The sequence below is a fragment of the Heteronotia binoei genome, chromosome 3 (genome assembly GCF_032191835.1).
Source record: "Heteronotia binoei isolate CCM8104 ecotype False Entrance Well chromosome 3, APGP_CSIRO_Hbin_v1, whole genome shotgun sequence".
Lineage (NCBI taxonomy): Eukaryota > Metazoa > Chordata > Lepidosauria > Squamata > Gekkonidae > Heteronotia > Heteronotia binoei.
This window is the reverse complement of record NC_083225.1, coordinates 20749225-20764447: the sequence shown is the minus strand read 5'-3', so window position 1 is coordinate 20764447 and position 15223 is coordinate 20749225. Positions and strand designations below refer to the sequence as shown.

The window sequence follows — 15223 nt, the reverse complement described above, 5'->3', positions numbered from 1 at the left end:
GTCCAGGCAAATAGAAAAACCTCCGCTTGAGACCCTGGTGAGCCACTGCCAGTCTGAGTAGACAAGACTGACTTTAGGGATGGATGATGGCTTAGAGGTAGAGCATCTGCTTGGTAAGCAGAAGGTCCCAAGTTCAATCCCCAGCATCTCCAACTAAAAAGGGTCCAGGCAAGTAGGCCTGAAAAACCTCAGCTGGAGATCCTGGAGAGCCGCTGCCAGTCTGAGTAGACAAGACTGACCTGGATGGACCGAGGGGGTCTGATTCAGTAGAAGGCAGCGTCATATGTTCAACATATATGTTCAATTCTTCACAGCTTTAGTTTTACCGTCACCTATAAACAGTTTCTGCACATGCACTTTTAGTATGTCTGATGTTGGGAAATTGCAGTGACCTTTATGTACCCTGACAGGGGTCTCTTCTGTAGTAGAGATTGTGGCCTGGCTTGTTGTGGGATATTTGAAGAATTCCCCGCTCCCCAGGAATCCAGTGGCTGCTCCTTACCCTACTTGGGGCTGGGGGCTGCATCCCTAGTTGTGGTAAAATTTGACCCTGGAACTTTCTAGTTTACTTCATATGTTACCTGTTCAATACAAGCAGTCTGTTGATATCTGATCACTTGATATTAAAATCCGTTTCTTTGGAAATCTCTACTGCTTTTTGACCTTGGGTAAAAATGATGTATTTGGGGAAGTTTCCCAACTCTTACATTGCCAAACTTGGAATGAAATTAGGTGTTCTCAGATAATGGTGCCTCTTTATATATCCACTACTCAGTTTGATTGCATTCTGTCACAGATTCTTCTGGCTCAACCTTCCCATCTGGAATGTGCAGGAGATGCTAGCCTGGACCGAAACCGAGAGAAGAAGAAGCGGCCAGTGGGGGGTGGGGGTGGGGTGGGATACCATTTGTGGCAGCTGCGGCGTTTCCGAAGTCATTTCCCTCCATTTCATTTACAGACTCTGAATTGACTTTCTGGTCTGAATTCATTAGTACCACCAGTTGATGGAGGAGAAGGAAATTGCCTTTTTGGCTTTTTTGATTCTGAGGTGCAGGATCAGAATATTAATGTCCAGGAACGTGAGAGAAATGGAGCCTATTAATATGTTGCAGCTTAACCTTTGGATTTAGCCGTTTCAGGGCCACACTAGCCGAGGCTCCAGTGTTTTCCTTTGTAAAGAAGAATCTTGCGGGGTTCCAATTCAGACAAGTCTGTGACGCAGAGGGGGAAGATTTTACTCCCCCCGTCCCCGGGCCAGTGCATACCATTTTCGGAGGAGCTCCTAAGTTGGAACTTCCAGCATCTTTTTGATTCTGAACCTTGGCAGGCAGCCATCCTGGATGGCAGGGCAGTGGCCTCTGTAGGCGAATTGTGTGTTTGTGAAGCACTTCTTTGGCTGTTTGGCATCTGCTGCTAGGCTGTTGCATTGGGTGACCCAAATTGTAGTCATACGTGAGAGGGAGGAAAATACTTTTTAAACAACATTTCTATTATTAATGTTGTAAATCTCTCTAGTGTTCCCCCCCCCCCCGACTTCCTTTTCCTCTTAAACTAAAACATTGTGAACATGTTTGTCCCTTGATAGTTCCAGTCTTCTTTCCTGCATTCATTCCAGCTCTGACATCTTGCCTGAAGGAAGCAGTGGGAATTATGCACAAGGCACTTACAGTTTTCATGAGCAAACATTGGTGTCCATTTTTTTTCCTCTTTCCCACTTCAGGTTGCAAATAGAAGAATCCTCCAAGCCTATAAGCTGGACCAAGCAGCTAGATAAAGCTGTAACCACCAATTACAAACCTGTGGCTAATCATCAGTATAATGTGAGTTGCTTTTCTGCTATTTCTGTTTTCCCTACTGTTCTACTTTTCTAAAGCCGTGTGGCAAAATTCCTGGCTGGTTATAGCTGTCAAGTATCGATATTTTCAATAACCAAGCTTTTGTTCTTTAATCAAAAGTTGCTTTATAGTAAAACTCCATAGCTTAGTCGAGGACAGGATTCTTGGAAGTAACGACGTATACAGAATTGAATAGTTACTTATAGGAAAACTTCAAAATGATAATATACAGATGCAATTTGAGTCACAGGTTCAAAGGCTACTAGCTAGTATATCTTTTATGGCTAAGGAATGCAAGTTAATAAAAACATCTCCCTTTCTCACACTTTCTCTGAGAGCCAAGAAGACCTGGCTGTGTGAATCTGGGGGAGAGGCTCTTTACACAGTTACTGCAAGGCTAACCTAAACATCCTGGGTCCAGATGAATTTATTATGCACCCTTTTGTTGTAGAGGTGGTGGTGGGGAAGCAGGCCAGAGTGGTGTTCTGCTCTGTGTCTGGTATGCCTACCTGGCACATGAAATATGCATGCTTGACAATAGCAAACTAGTACATGGAATCCAGCCCCATTCCATGGCAAGAGGTGTATAAATTCAGCTGTTAATTTTTCCTTTTGAGAGACAGTACAGTGTCGTTTGCTGAGAGCCAGGGTGGTATAGTGATGATGTCAGACTAGTGGTTTATCCATTAATCCCAACAAAAAAAGCCCCTGGTTTCAATTGTATGTTAGTCTTTAAAATCTTCTGACTAACAACAGTGTGTATTTGTATCCAAAATGTTTTGGCTTTAGTACATGTCCACCACAGGTGACAGAATGTCCCTTCTTGCTGCCCATATCTCCAACATTTATTGAGAATATTTTTATACATTTCATCTAATTTTTCTGGATACATATACCATCAATACATTATTTTATAAAAATTCTCTTTCAAGCAAGTACTTAATGTAAATTTAAGGCCATTTGACCACATATTTTGCCATTGTTCCAATTGTAATCAAAGTTCTTGACCCATTTTAACTTCGAGTCTTTGACCTGTTCTTCGTCTGTCTCAAATCCCAACAACGGTTTATACATTTTTGCAATAACATGCTCAGTTAGGAAGAACACAGAGAACTTTATTTTTGTATATGATAAGGGGAGCAAGATTATTGTATGCTCAGAAATGGAAATCTCCAGTGTTGCCAACAATAGTGAACTGCTGGTGAAGAGGGCGGGGCTTGGGGAGATGGCCAAACTGACTGCCTTGATTAGAGCAAAGAAATTAAACCAAGAGAGAGATCTTGGGGTCGTGGTAGAGAACTCACTGAAAATGTCAAGACTGTGCGATTGCAATAAAAAAAGGCCAACGCCATGCTGGGAATTATTAGGAAGGGAATTGAAAACAAATCATTATAGCATTGGAAAAAGTGCAGAAAAGGGCAACTAGAATGATTAAAGGTTTGGAACACTTTCCCTATGAAGAAAGGTTAAAACACTTGAGGCTCTTTAGCTTAGAGAAACGTCAACTGCGGGGTGACATGATAGAGGTTTACAAGATTATGCATGGGATGGAGAAAGTAGAGAAAGAAGTCCTTTTCTCCCTTTCTCACAATACAAGAACTTGTGGGCATTCGATGAAATTGCTGAGCAGTCAGGTTAAAACAGACTCTGAGACTCTGATTCAGAGAGAAGGGCGGGGCATACATCTTCTTCTTAGGTTCAAAGACTCTTAGGTTCAAAGACTTGATTCCCCACTCCTCCCCTTGCACCTGCTAGCATGGCCTTGGGTCAGCCATAGCCCTGGCAGAGGTTGTCCTTGAAAGGGCAGCTGCTGTGAGAGCCCTCTCCAGCCCCACCCACCTCACAGGGTGTCTGTTGTGGGGGAGGAAGGGAAAGGAGATTGTGAGCCGCTCTGAGACTCTTTGGAGTGGAGGGCGGGATATAAATCCAATATCTTCATCTGCCTCACAGAGTGTCTGTTGTGGGGGAGGAAGATAAAGGAGATTGTAGGCCACTCTGAGACTCTTCGGAGTGGAGGGCGGGATATAAATCCAATATCTTCATCTACCTCACAGGGTGTCTGTTGTGGGGGAGGAAGGGAAAGGAAATTGTGTGCCGCTCTGGGACTCTTCAGAATGGAGGGCGGGATATAAATCCAATATCATCTTCTCCTTCTCCTCTGGGTTCTTGTAATCGGTCCATACGTATCCAGCCCCTCGGTGCTGCAAGATGCTGTGAACGTGCCAGAGTCCAGCCCCTGGGCCAGAGGAGAAGGGTGACGGCGACTGCAGCAGATGAGATGGGTGGTATCAGGCTCTGTGTGTAAATCAGGCAAACGTACAAATACCTTTAGCAAAGCTGCAGCATTCAGGTTTGGTTAATCAGCTAGAGATCACAGGAACAATTTGAAAGCGCTCCACTCAGTTAATCTGATATCAGCTTTTAAAAGAATTTGGTTATTCTTCATACAAAATACTTCCAAAAGCTGTAGCTGGCAGGTCCCTTCACACAAGAGGCATCCAGATGATGATTTATGCCCTTTTTAGAAGAACTGGCCTGCGGAACTGAGAGTGTTCAAAGATAATTGCCTTATGGTGCTGTAGAGATCGTTGGGAGCTGTCTGCTGTGTCAGATTCATGGGCAGGCAGGCCGGCCCTGCTTGAATGCACAGAAGTACCCAGTGGGATAAATCAGATCGACATAGAAATGGAAGGATTTGGCTTACGGTTCAGTAGAACTCTTCTAATCCAAACTGCTCAACTAGCCCCTTCTTAAATCTAACAGAGAAGTTTTCTGTTCATTCCATAATGAAACTGTTAATGTGATCACTCTTCTCTTATGCACCGGAAGTCCAGTTTAACTTGTATTCCTTTATTTAACAGATTGAGTATGAAAAGAAGAAGAAAGAAGATGGAAAACGGGCTCGGGCTGAAAAGCAACAAGTGTTGGATATGCTTTTCTCAGCTTTTGAAAAACACCAATATTATAATATTAAAGACTTGGTGGACATAACCAAACAACCGGTGGTAAGTGGCTGTTTTTAAAAAACCTGTCTAAAGTGATGCTGCCTCTCTTAAAATGGAGTGGGAGAAATTTCAAATATACGTTGAAAAACACTGGAAAGTAAAGGGACATTTAGTGAGGTTTGAAAATAATCGAAGTTTTGTGGAATGGTGGGCTATAGTAATAATTATAAAGAAGTGGAATGGTCTTTTTTTCTTTTTTTTTTTTGTTTTATTGGAGTATTAGTGTCTTTTTTATAAGGTTAAGTGAATAGAGTATAAGGGTTTTTTTTAAAAGAGATATTACCTTGTATTTTTAGCAATTTTTGCTTTAGTGCTTTCTCTATAAATATTGAACATATGAAGCTGCCTTATACTGAATCAGACCCTGGGTCCATCAAAGTCAGTCTTTTTTACTCAGACTGGCAGCGGCTCTCCAGGGTCTCCAGCGGAGGTTTTTTACGCCTACTTGCCTGAACCCTTTTTAGTTGGAGATGCCGGGGATTGAACCTGGGACCTTCTGCTTACCAAGCAGATGCTCTGCAACTGAGCCACTGTCCATCCCCTTTAGTGGCTCTCCAGGGTCTCAAGCAGAGGTTTTTCATGCCTACTTGCCTGAACCCTTTTTAGTTGGAGATGCTGGGGATTGAACCTGGGACCTTCTGCTTACCAAGCAGATGTTCTACTACTGAGCCACCGTCCCTCCCCAATACATTGCAATAATAATGTTACAATACATTGCAATAATAAAATTGGTTTGACACAGTAAAGTGATGCTGCTGCTCTCCACTAAATAGTATAGTTAGAATATATTTCCTCAAAACAGGTCTGTTAAATAGTAGTGACATGTATTTTGAATACTTTAGGCAGATTAAAAGCAGCGCATTTCCCTGGCGTTTAACTATTACATAACGGGGTTCCTTTGTATTGGCCTGTTTGGTTGTTGTATGAACTGTCCATCCTGGGTCTTAACAAGGTAAGTCCTCAGACAGTGCATTCAAAACAACAATTAAAGAAGATAGATACGGTGCTTGTATCAGACTGGGAAAACCGGTAAGGGCTTGGCTTGACATGTAGTTATGTAATCCTTGTAGCTCCTTCACATTTCAGATTCAGATGTCAAGGCTTTTAGAATCCGAGGGAAAGAAGTCAGCTGTCTTTATCCAGCAATCTGTTTTGTCCGAGGTCTCCAGCGCGCATGTGCATTTCCCTGATTCGGCCTGCATTCCCTGTGCAGGTCAGTGGGGAGGGCCAATCAGTGCAATTGTACATGCAAAGGCTGGCTCCATCTGTTGAGACAAGAGCTCTTCGACACAACATGTAGTGCTAGAACATTTCACATCTCTTTTCACCTTGGTACATATGAGGCAGAGATCTGTGCTGGAGCTGCTGTTATCAGGAAGGGTGTGGGAAGAATTGAGTCAAATAGAGGTGATAAAGAGATGAAGTTGTAGGACTGATGAGTAAATTTAAAAGAAAGATGTCTCCAAGTCCAGATAGGGTACTTCTCCAAGGGTTCTTAAAGAACACAAAATGTGAAATTTCAGTAAAAGTGAGGGGTGTCATCCATCTGTTTGAGTAGTTTCAAATAAGAGATATTGTGCAGGAAATGTAAAGATCTGTTAAAAGGAAGATATTTGCAATTTGAGTTTGTAAACAGAAGGGCTATTAGGTGAACTGTACTGGATTGTGAATTGCCTGGTCGCTTCTCCAGTGCTCTGAGGCTTACTGGATGTAGCCAAATGCTTGTGGGCAAAGCTGGCATCAGCCTTATTTGCAGCCAAGAAGACTGAACACATGTAGAAGAAGGTCTTGGGAGATGACTGCGACTTTCTCTTTGTCCACCCCACGGCCAACTCAATTGTGACTGAGGTCATCCCAGTCAAGCAGCATTCTTAACCGGGAAGGCTGCAAACGTGACGGTCGTGACTGTGAGATCAACACAGTGTCAACTTTAACCTTGCGCGCGGCAAAGTTCAGTGCCAATGTGGGAGGTTACCAGATGGGAACTATTGGCCACGTGTGTCAACTCCTTTCTGGAAGAGCACAAAACTGTGGCTTAAGTTTTACAGGTGGAAGGGCTAAAGTTTGAGAAGCAGCAATTGAATGCAGTGTGAGACACTGCAGACTCACACAGTAGGTCCGTTGCTTCCACTGTAGTCCTGCGATGCTACTCTTGTCTTTGGTGCGCTGCCCTTTACCCAGCAACACTCAGGCGAGAATTGAAGATCTTCCCTTTGAGAGTAGGGACTTCTCCGTCTCCCAAACAGATGACATCTTAGACTATATCTGGAAGAACAAGATCACTGCAAGGTCCTTTGGCATCACTGGTCCACCTGCACAGACCTTCAGACCCCACTGCTGTCCACAGCATGTGACCCACTCAATCTTCTTGACCCTGTCGGCACCACCCCCTCGTACTCTGAGTCTTCTCTATGCTCCTCGTTCCAGTGCAGGGTGAGAAGCAGAAAGGTTCTCCGTGCTTCACCCTGGGAGACCTCTGGCAGAGGAAAATCCCAATCTTGATTGTCCTTTCAGTCTGTGCCTGGCTTGTTCTGCTTGTCTCCCTCTCTCTCTGTTTGTGGTCTGTGGAAGTCCAGTCCAATGGCTGCCTGCACAGAAGACCCCCCTCAGTGAACAACAGGGAAGGGCAACCGTGTTAAGATTCTTCAGGGGATGTCTTGGTGCTGCTTGTATAGAGTTAGTTACTGCTCTGATACCCACTGGAGAAATGCATATTGCAAATCTTTAGAGATCTAAAATCTCGCACTCCATGATGGACTGGTGCAAGGGAGTACAGACACTCTTGACAAAGCTGACTTGTTATAAAAGAGAAGCAGCACAATCCCAGTCAAGCAGGTTGGCGTTAAAAATTGAATGATACTTATCGAATACTGCAGCTCATCGGGGTTTGTTTTTTTTTAAATTTTGTGCAACCATAATTGAGGTTATCTTTGACATAACAATAAGAATAATATGTTTTATTTGGGACGCTGCGAACAGTTCCGGTCGCCATACCTGAAAAAAAGACGTTGCAGTGCCGGAGAAAGTGCAGAAGAGGGGTTGGAGCAGCAGAAGGGTCTGGGGCTGTTCAGTTTAGAAGAAAAGATGACTAATGGAAGGCATGATAAGTCTGAGCCTGGGGTGGAGAAAGAGGGCAGGGGGGAACTTTCACCCTCTCTCTTGTAGTACTAGAACTCAGGGTCCCCAGTGAAGTTGAAGGGGAGTAGATTGGAAACAGACAGAAGGAGGTACTCCTTAGCCGGTAATTAAACTGTAGAGTTCGCTGCTTGTGAATGTAGTGATGGCCACCGAGTGAGATTAGACAGCCCCATGGAGGAGAGGCCCATCAGTGGCTGCTAGGCATCGTGAATGAGGGGATCCTCCCCCTGCAGATGCTGTAAGCCTGAGAAAGCCCCTGCTAGGAGGCAACATTGGGGGAGACCTCAGTCCACACGCTGCCTTTGTTGGCTCTCTGGGGCAGCTAGTTAGCCTCTGTGTAAAAGGATGCTGGACTAGCAAATGTCTGGTCTAGCAAAGCACTTTTTATGGTCCTCAGAGCATCTGCTCTTTCTGAGGCAGAGAATAACCAAGTCAGAGCCAAAATGATAATGTCACAGCTTTAAGGATTCAGAATGATGACCAACTGTCAGGAAATTCGGAACTGCCAGGCAAACGCCTAGAACAGGGTTTCCCAAACTCCCCCCACCATGTGGCCCGTTATTTTTACACTTCTCCTTCATGGCCTACTAAAATTCGGGGGTGGAGCCAGGAGACTTTGGGGGTGGAGCAGGGAAACAGGAAAGCCTGTCTCTTTCTTCTATAGAGGTCTCCCTGAAAAATAGCCCAGGCTTTGCAGCCTGTGTCAGTCTTCAAGCCCAGCTTTTATCTGCACAACACAGAGATGTTGGGGGATGAAAGGAAGGAAAATGGAGCTCAGGCTTTGCAGCCTGTGTCAGTCCTCAAGCCTAGCTTTTCTCTGCACAACAGAGAGATGGGATAGGAAGGAAGCAGAGCAGAGCTCATGCTTTGCTGGGGGCGGAGCTAGCTTTGGCTTTTCTTGTGACCCGGTATTGAGGCTCCCGTGGCCTGGTACCGGGTCGCGACCCTGCAAATGGGAAACGCTGGCCTAGAATAAAACAAGTGGTTTTGACCCTGGGTGGCCTGCATCAGGGCAAGGATAAGCAACTCCTGGCGTCTGTGCCAACAGCAGCACCCGTTTTGCTTGCCACCCAGGGTGGGAGCTCTGCCGAAGCAGCGAAGGTTGGCGGGGCGGCCTGTACCCGTCGCCATCTGCCAGTCCTGCCCAGCCAGCAGCCGGCTCTTTGGCCAATCCCTGTGCTGTTGGAAGTGCTGCTGAAGCTTGGCTTGTTCCAAGCATGTCCGGCTGACTCTGTCCTCCTCCCTTCCCATCCTTTTTCCTGGCACATCACAGGCAGGTGCTTCGTTTCTTCCCTGCGCTTGTGGCAAAAAAAGGTAGAGGGGATGAGCAGGGAACGACCTTCCTTCGGTCTCAGCTGCCTAGAAGGAAATATTAAAAATCCGTGTTTAAACAAACGGAGTGTAGTCTCTGGCTGGAAAATGTGGTCTCTGTTGGTGTAACACCCCCCGCCCCATGGCTACAGAGGATGGGGAAGCTGACCAAGCAAATTCCGTTCTCTGGCCCAGGGAGCTTTTCACAGACATGGCTGGAATTTTAAAAAAATGAACCTCCCCAGGCATGAAGATGAGCCTCTCCCCCCCCCCCCCGTAAGTAAGAAATGAACCGTAACAAATGTATATTCTCCATTATTAAACAGCGAAGAGGGATGGGAGGAGCCTTTCCTGTTCTTTCTGACTCGCTAAACCGCGGCCCTCCTCTTGGGTCTGCGGAAGCAGGTCCTCTCTGCAGGAACCGTCGCTCCACCTGGGAGTCTTGGAGCAAGACATGTGTGAGTCCTTACAAAACCGCCAGGACTTGGCTTCAAGGTGCGTTTGTTTCTCTAGCGTCCCAGGCAAAGTCTCGGGCTTTACTTCGTTATCGTATGTCAGTGCAGAGGCTCTTGTGATTGCGTTGGGCTACCAAACTATTGTACCCCTTTGTAAACAGACTTAATTATGCAAAACAGGACCTCCAACGAGAGGCTTTTCTTTTGTGGGTAGGAAGCGTCTGTGGAAATAGATGATTACAAGCTCAAACTGTCCCAGGTTTGTAGGTAAAAAAACCCCCCTTCTCTTTCCATGGCCCCATTGTGCAGATTTTTTGATCCACATTCAGTGGGCATGTTCAGAATAAGATATAGTGATATTTGGAACTCTGTCCCTACAGCTTGTTACATACCAGTTTTGCTCTGGAAAAAAATGACATCTATGGATATTTATTGCATCTCTCCTATCGGGTCATCTTCACTTCTCACTCCTGCAGTGTTTACTAAGAAATTAGCTGCCCAGTCTTTCCGTGGCTCCATCCATGCCTTGTATTAATTTCGTTAGTCGTTCTTTACAGAAGTAGCAACAGTTTAACAATTTCAGAGCTGAGAACTGGTGTGGGAGGCAGAGGGCGGACCACCATTCCAATTGAGAGTGGGAGGGCGAATGTTTGTGAAAGGGGCAAACAAGGTATAAATTTAATTTTGACAAATGCCTCTCGCCTCCTCCGGGCAGTCATTTTTCATCAGCACCAGGTGAATCCCTGTCTCTGGTCTTTCCAAGACGGCACGTTCTGTGTTTTCGTATGTGTAGGAGAAGGTGTTTTCTTTTGCAGGATTTGGATTCCTGGGAATCCAGACAAAAATTAAATCCTGCCAAATGCGCGAGCTGGAGGCTAAAAACCTGTGAGCGAGCTTTTCAGCTGCACGGACATTATATGCGCAAATGTGGAAACAAGACAAAATACCAGAAATGTGGGAATGGACTTTGAAAGTTGTGCATTGGAGTGAAATGGACAAACTTTACAAGAATCTTAAAAGAACAAGATCTAGAGAAGTTCAAAAACGAGTGGGGGAAAGTTTCAAAAATATATGGAAAAACAATGGAACATTAAAGGACATTTGGTGATCTTTGGCAATGGTTAATCTTTAAAGAAACTATATCTGGATTACAGTTTAAAAAAAACAGGATTATTGGATTATAACTTTTTCGTTTTATCAAAGATTTCAGGTTTTCACAGCTGGTAACATCATTAGGGTTTGTAGACTCTTTCGGGCTCAAGTGCCGTGTTCTACTGGAGAAAGTTTTTCTTCCAGACGTTTTGTTCTCAGCTGCGGAGAACATGCTCAGTGGCATTGCAGCCGGAGCAGGCGCTCTGACCTTCTTGGCTGCTGTGCATTTTTCGTTTTACTTGCTAACGACTAAGAACTGCCATGAAGATGGATTATAACTTTTGGGCTTTTTTGGAGAAAGATTCTTTAATAGATAGAGTTTATTACCTTATAACGAACTAAATTAAATAGTAATATGGAGATGTTTGTTAAGGGGGTAGGCACAGCTGGGGGTCACCAAAAGAGGGGGGGGGTGGAGAAAATGTGATATATGTGTATTAACATTTAATGACAAAGGATAACATACCATTACAATATATTACATTATAATAAATTGGGTTTTAAAAAAAAAATCTGCGAGCTAGCTCACACTAATGCAGCTTCGAGAGAGAGAGAGAGAGAGAGAGAGAGAGAAGTTCCTTCCCTCCTCAGAGGCGGGAGGCCGGGACTTGAGTCCTCCCTACAGTAGGGTTGCCAAGTCCAAATCAAGAAATATCTGGGGACTTTGGGAGTGGAGCCAGGAGACATTGGGGTGGAGCCAGGAACAAGGGTGTGACAAGCATCATTGAACTCCAAGGGAGTTCTGGCCATCACATTTAAAGGGACAGCACACCTTTTTAAATGCCTTCCTTCCATAGGAAATAATGAAGGATAGGGGCACCTTCTTTTGGGGCTCATAGAATTGGACCCCCTGGTCCAATCGTTTTGAAACTTGGAAGGTATTTTGGGGAGAAGCACTAGATGCTATACGGAATATTTGGCACCTCTACCTCAAAAAACAGCCCCCCTAGAGCCCCCGATACCCATGGATCAGTTCCTCATCATTCCCTATGGGAATTGTTCATGGAGGTGCATGATGGCAATGGGGGTGGGGCTTCCCCCGCCAGCCAGCTGGCTGGGGGGGCGGGGAAGCCTGTAAAACCAGGGGATCCCCCTCTGGGACCTGGGGATTGGGAAGCCTACCCTACAGGCTCCTTGGAGGAGGCTGGCATGCAGTGCCAGGGCTCTTCCTGGGCAGTGGGGGCGGATATTCTGGGCTCCCGCCATTTGGGGCGTAAAGATCAAAGCTGGCATTTAGCATTGGGCCTGTGAGCGAGTGGGGAAGCCTTTGCAAACGAGAGGCTAACCAACGCGGTCACCTCCGTGCGTTCCCAGAAGCAGGATGGCCGTCTCATTTTTGCGCAAACCGATGTTTTCCAACTGCAGCCCTGCAGGCCACGTGTTCCAGGGATGAAGGGGAACCTCCTCTCAGCAGGCTTACCCCTCTGATGCATTCTCAGTAAATGAATCTATGTACTGAAGTTAATTGACTCGGTTTCCTTCTCCCCAGTGGGGATCCAAGGTGGCTTTTATCTCCTCCACTTCAGCCTCACAACAGCCCCGTGAGCATGTGACTGGCCCAAGGGATTACCCAGCCAGCTTCTGTGGCAGTGTGGGGATTCGAACCCAGGTCTCCCAGACCCTAGTCCGGCACTCTAACCGCTGCACCGCATGGGGAAAACCTTCTCTGCCTATTTTTCCTTGTGCTGCTCTCCTGCTTTCTTTTCTGTGTCTTCCACCTCATCATCAGGTTCTGACCTTCCCTTCTGTCGCTCTCCACCCCTCCCACGGTATCCATGGCAGCCGCTGCGGCCTGTGTATGCGAGACAGTTGGCGGAGAAGGATCAATATCGAAGAAGCTTTGCTGTCCACGGGGGGTTTGGAGGTTGCCGGTTAACCAGAGATGACGGTTCATAAAGTTTTAACCCGGCTGCACAAGGACCGCAGGGTCCAGCAGGTAGCCACCACCCCATCTGTGGCCTGCTCCATGGCTGCCTCTGGCCAGGGTGGCCGGGCTGCTGGCAGGAGGCAGCAAGCACCAGCGAAGAAAGCTTTGGGAAAGAACAGGCGTCTGCACGACCCTTGTGCCTCCAGCCCCGGCCACTGGCCTTGGCTCCTTCAGTCCTCCCATCATGTTGTTTGCTGATTCAGGACGTGTTGACCCCTCTCTGCCTCCAAGGAGCATTCTCTTCTCCTATGTTTTGTCTTGCCACAATCCTGGGAGGTAGATTAGGGCCCGAGAGCATGAGTGGCGAACAGGCACCCTGCAGGCTTCCCACAGCAGAGGGGAGATTTGAACACAGGTCCCCACATCCTGGCCTGACACTTTGTGCGCCTTACCTTGCTGGTGTCCTTTCCTCTCCGGTCTTTCAAAGTCTACTTTTGGAAGCAGACTCATGCAATCCTAGCACGGGTGTGTTTCCTTGGTGCTCTTCCGTTGGGAGAGGGTTTGCATGTCATAGGGTGTTTGGTAAGAGCCTTGCTGACCTAATAAGGATGGCTTTAAACTAAATCCTATGGGGGAGTGGGATAAAAATTCAAAGCCTAGTATGATGCCAATAACTGAAGATAAGAGCGCTAAGTAGCATTAACTCACAAGTAAATACAGAAGCAAAAATCTCGGGGAGCATTAGTGTAGTGTCTCTACACTAATGCACAGACTAGATGATCCTGGAGGTTGCTCCCAACTCTATGTTTCTATTCGTCTATATTGTATTCTTAGTCACCACATCCCTGGTTATTTCTGTGTCTCAGTTGTATTTACTTTCTCTCCCCGTTTTGGAAGGCAGTCTTCAGAGCTTGAACGCTTATGAACCTTACAGCTCCCCAAAGTGCTTTCTGATCGTTATGTCTCATTAAGCATTTCCATTCTATTTAGAAATCTGTATTTTTCCAAAATGCAATTGTGACAGAAATGTTCTTGTTAATGTAATCTTGTTGTTATCGACTTTAAGAGACTCGTCTTCTCAAAAGCCGAGCAAAGAAAAGAGGCAGTTAAAATTTACCAAGCTAGCTTTTAAAAGCAAAGAAGTGGAAGAACATTTCCCTAAATTCAGACCATTTGAGCATGTTGTAAATGTTAAGCTAACATTTACAAAGACGTTGGGAATTGTCAGCTTCGGTTGCGCTGTGAAGGGGATTCTGGGTCCTCTCTTAGCGATGGTTTTCAGTATGGGCAGACCACGGAGGTTCTTGTTTGCTGCACCCGAAGGACATTTCCTGGAGCCTTAGTTGGGAGGAAACTTTCACCCCTTTCCAATGCAAAAGAGGAAAGAGAGCCTGGAAGCTTCCCTGAGGCAGTGGGGATGTCCCCAAGCTCAGCTTCAGGTCCCCCCCAAATTGCCAGCCTGTACAGTGACCCGGTTGCAGTCAACACTGTAGCCTAATGGAAGGTAACACGTGAGATGGGGGGGGAGGGGGGAGGGCAGCCATGATGCTGAAAGCCGGAGCTGATTTCCCCTCTCCTTCCCTGAGGTCTGTTGCTTCAGTTCACTGATAGCAGAAGTGAGCCAGGCTGGAAGACAAGACTATGGGTGGCTGAGCATGAGGAGCAAAGGATGGTGGGAGGAATCACATACTGCTTTCATTTTAAGAATTAGGACTCAGCCTTTCTTTGTAATCACATAGGGCAACCTTTTGGAGCCTGCGGGCACTTTTGAAATCCTGACACAGGGTGGTGAGGGCAGCCACAAAAACAGCCGCCACAAAATGGCTGCCACAGAAGAGGAAGAAGACTGCAGATTTCTACTCTGCCCTTCTCTCTGAATCAGAGACTCGGAGTGGCTTACAGTCTCCTATATCTTCTCCCCACACAACAGACACCCTGTGAGGTGGGTGGGGCTGAGAGGGCTCTCACAGCAGCTGCCCTTTCAAGGACAACCTCTGCCAGAGCTCTGGCTGCCCCAAGGCCATTCCAGCAGGTGCAAGTGGAGGAGTGGGGAATCAAACCTGGTTCTCCCAGATAAGAGTCCGCACACCTAACCACTACTCCAAACTGGCAGAGCCAGCCACAAAAATGACTCCTGTAGCTTTCCTTCGGTCACACTGTGAAAATTTTGTGTTGTGGTGGCAGCTTTTGCCTTGGCAATCCTTTTAAAAATCTGCACAGCCCATCAAATCTCCAGCGGCCAATCAGAAGCCTTGCGGGGCAGAAGCCTCACCAGGAGCCCCACCTCCTTTCTAAAAACACTTGGTGGGCCCTGGACAACCGCAAAGGGGGGGATGGGGGGTGGGCACCCTGGCATCCATGGGCGGCACCATCCTGGGGACCCCTGAGGGCTAATGGGAATAAACAGCCGTGCAGTGCATCCCTTTGCCCAAGAGCCCCTTCTTCAGCTGCTTGGGGCGG

General features: G+C 46.5%; 1 protein-coding gene across 2 annotated transcripts in view; it reads left to right on the top strand.

Moving 5' to 3' along the window:
* The window catches only part of GTF2F2 (general transcription factor IIF subunit 2), a 108388-nt gene that overhangs the window by 86591 nt on the left and 6574 nt on the right, over positions 1–15223 (top strand). For both annotated transcript variants that reach the window (XM_060233571.1, XM_060233570.1), the window contains 2 exons: positions 1721–1820; positions 4697–4840. In XM_060233571.1, the coding sequence (XP_060089554.1) occupies positions 1721–1820; positions 4697–4840 (244 nt within the window). The remainder of the gene's footprint in view (positions 1–1720; positions 1821–4696; positions 4841–15223) is intronic.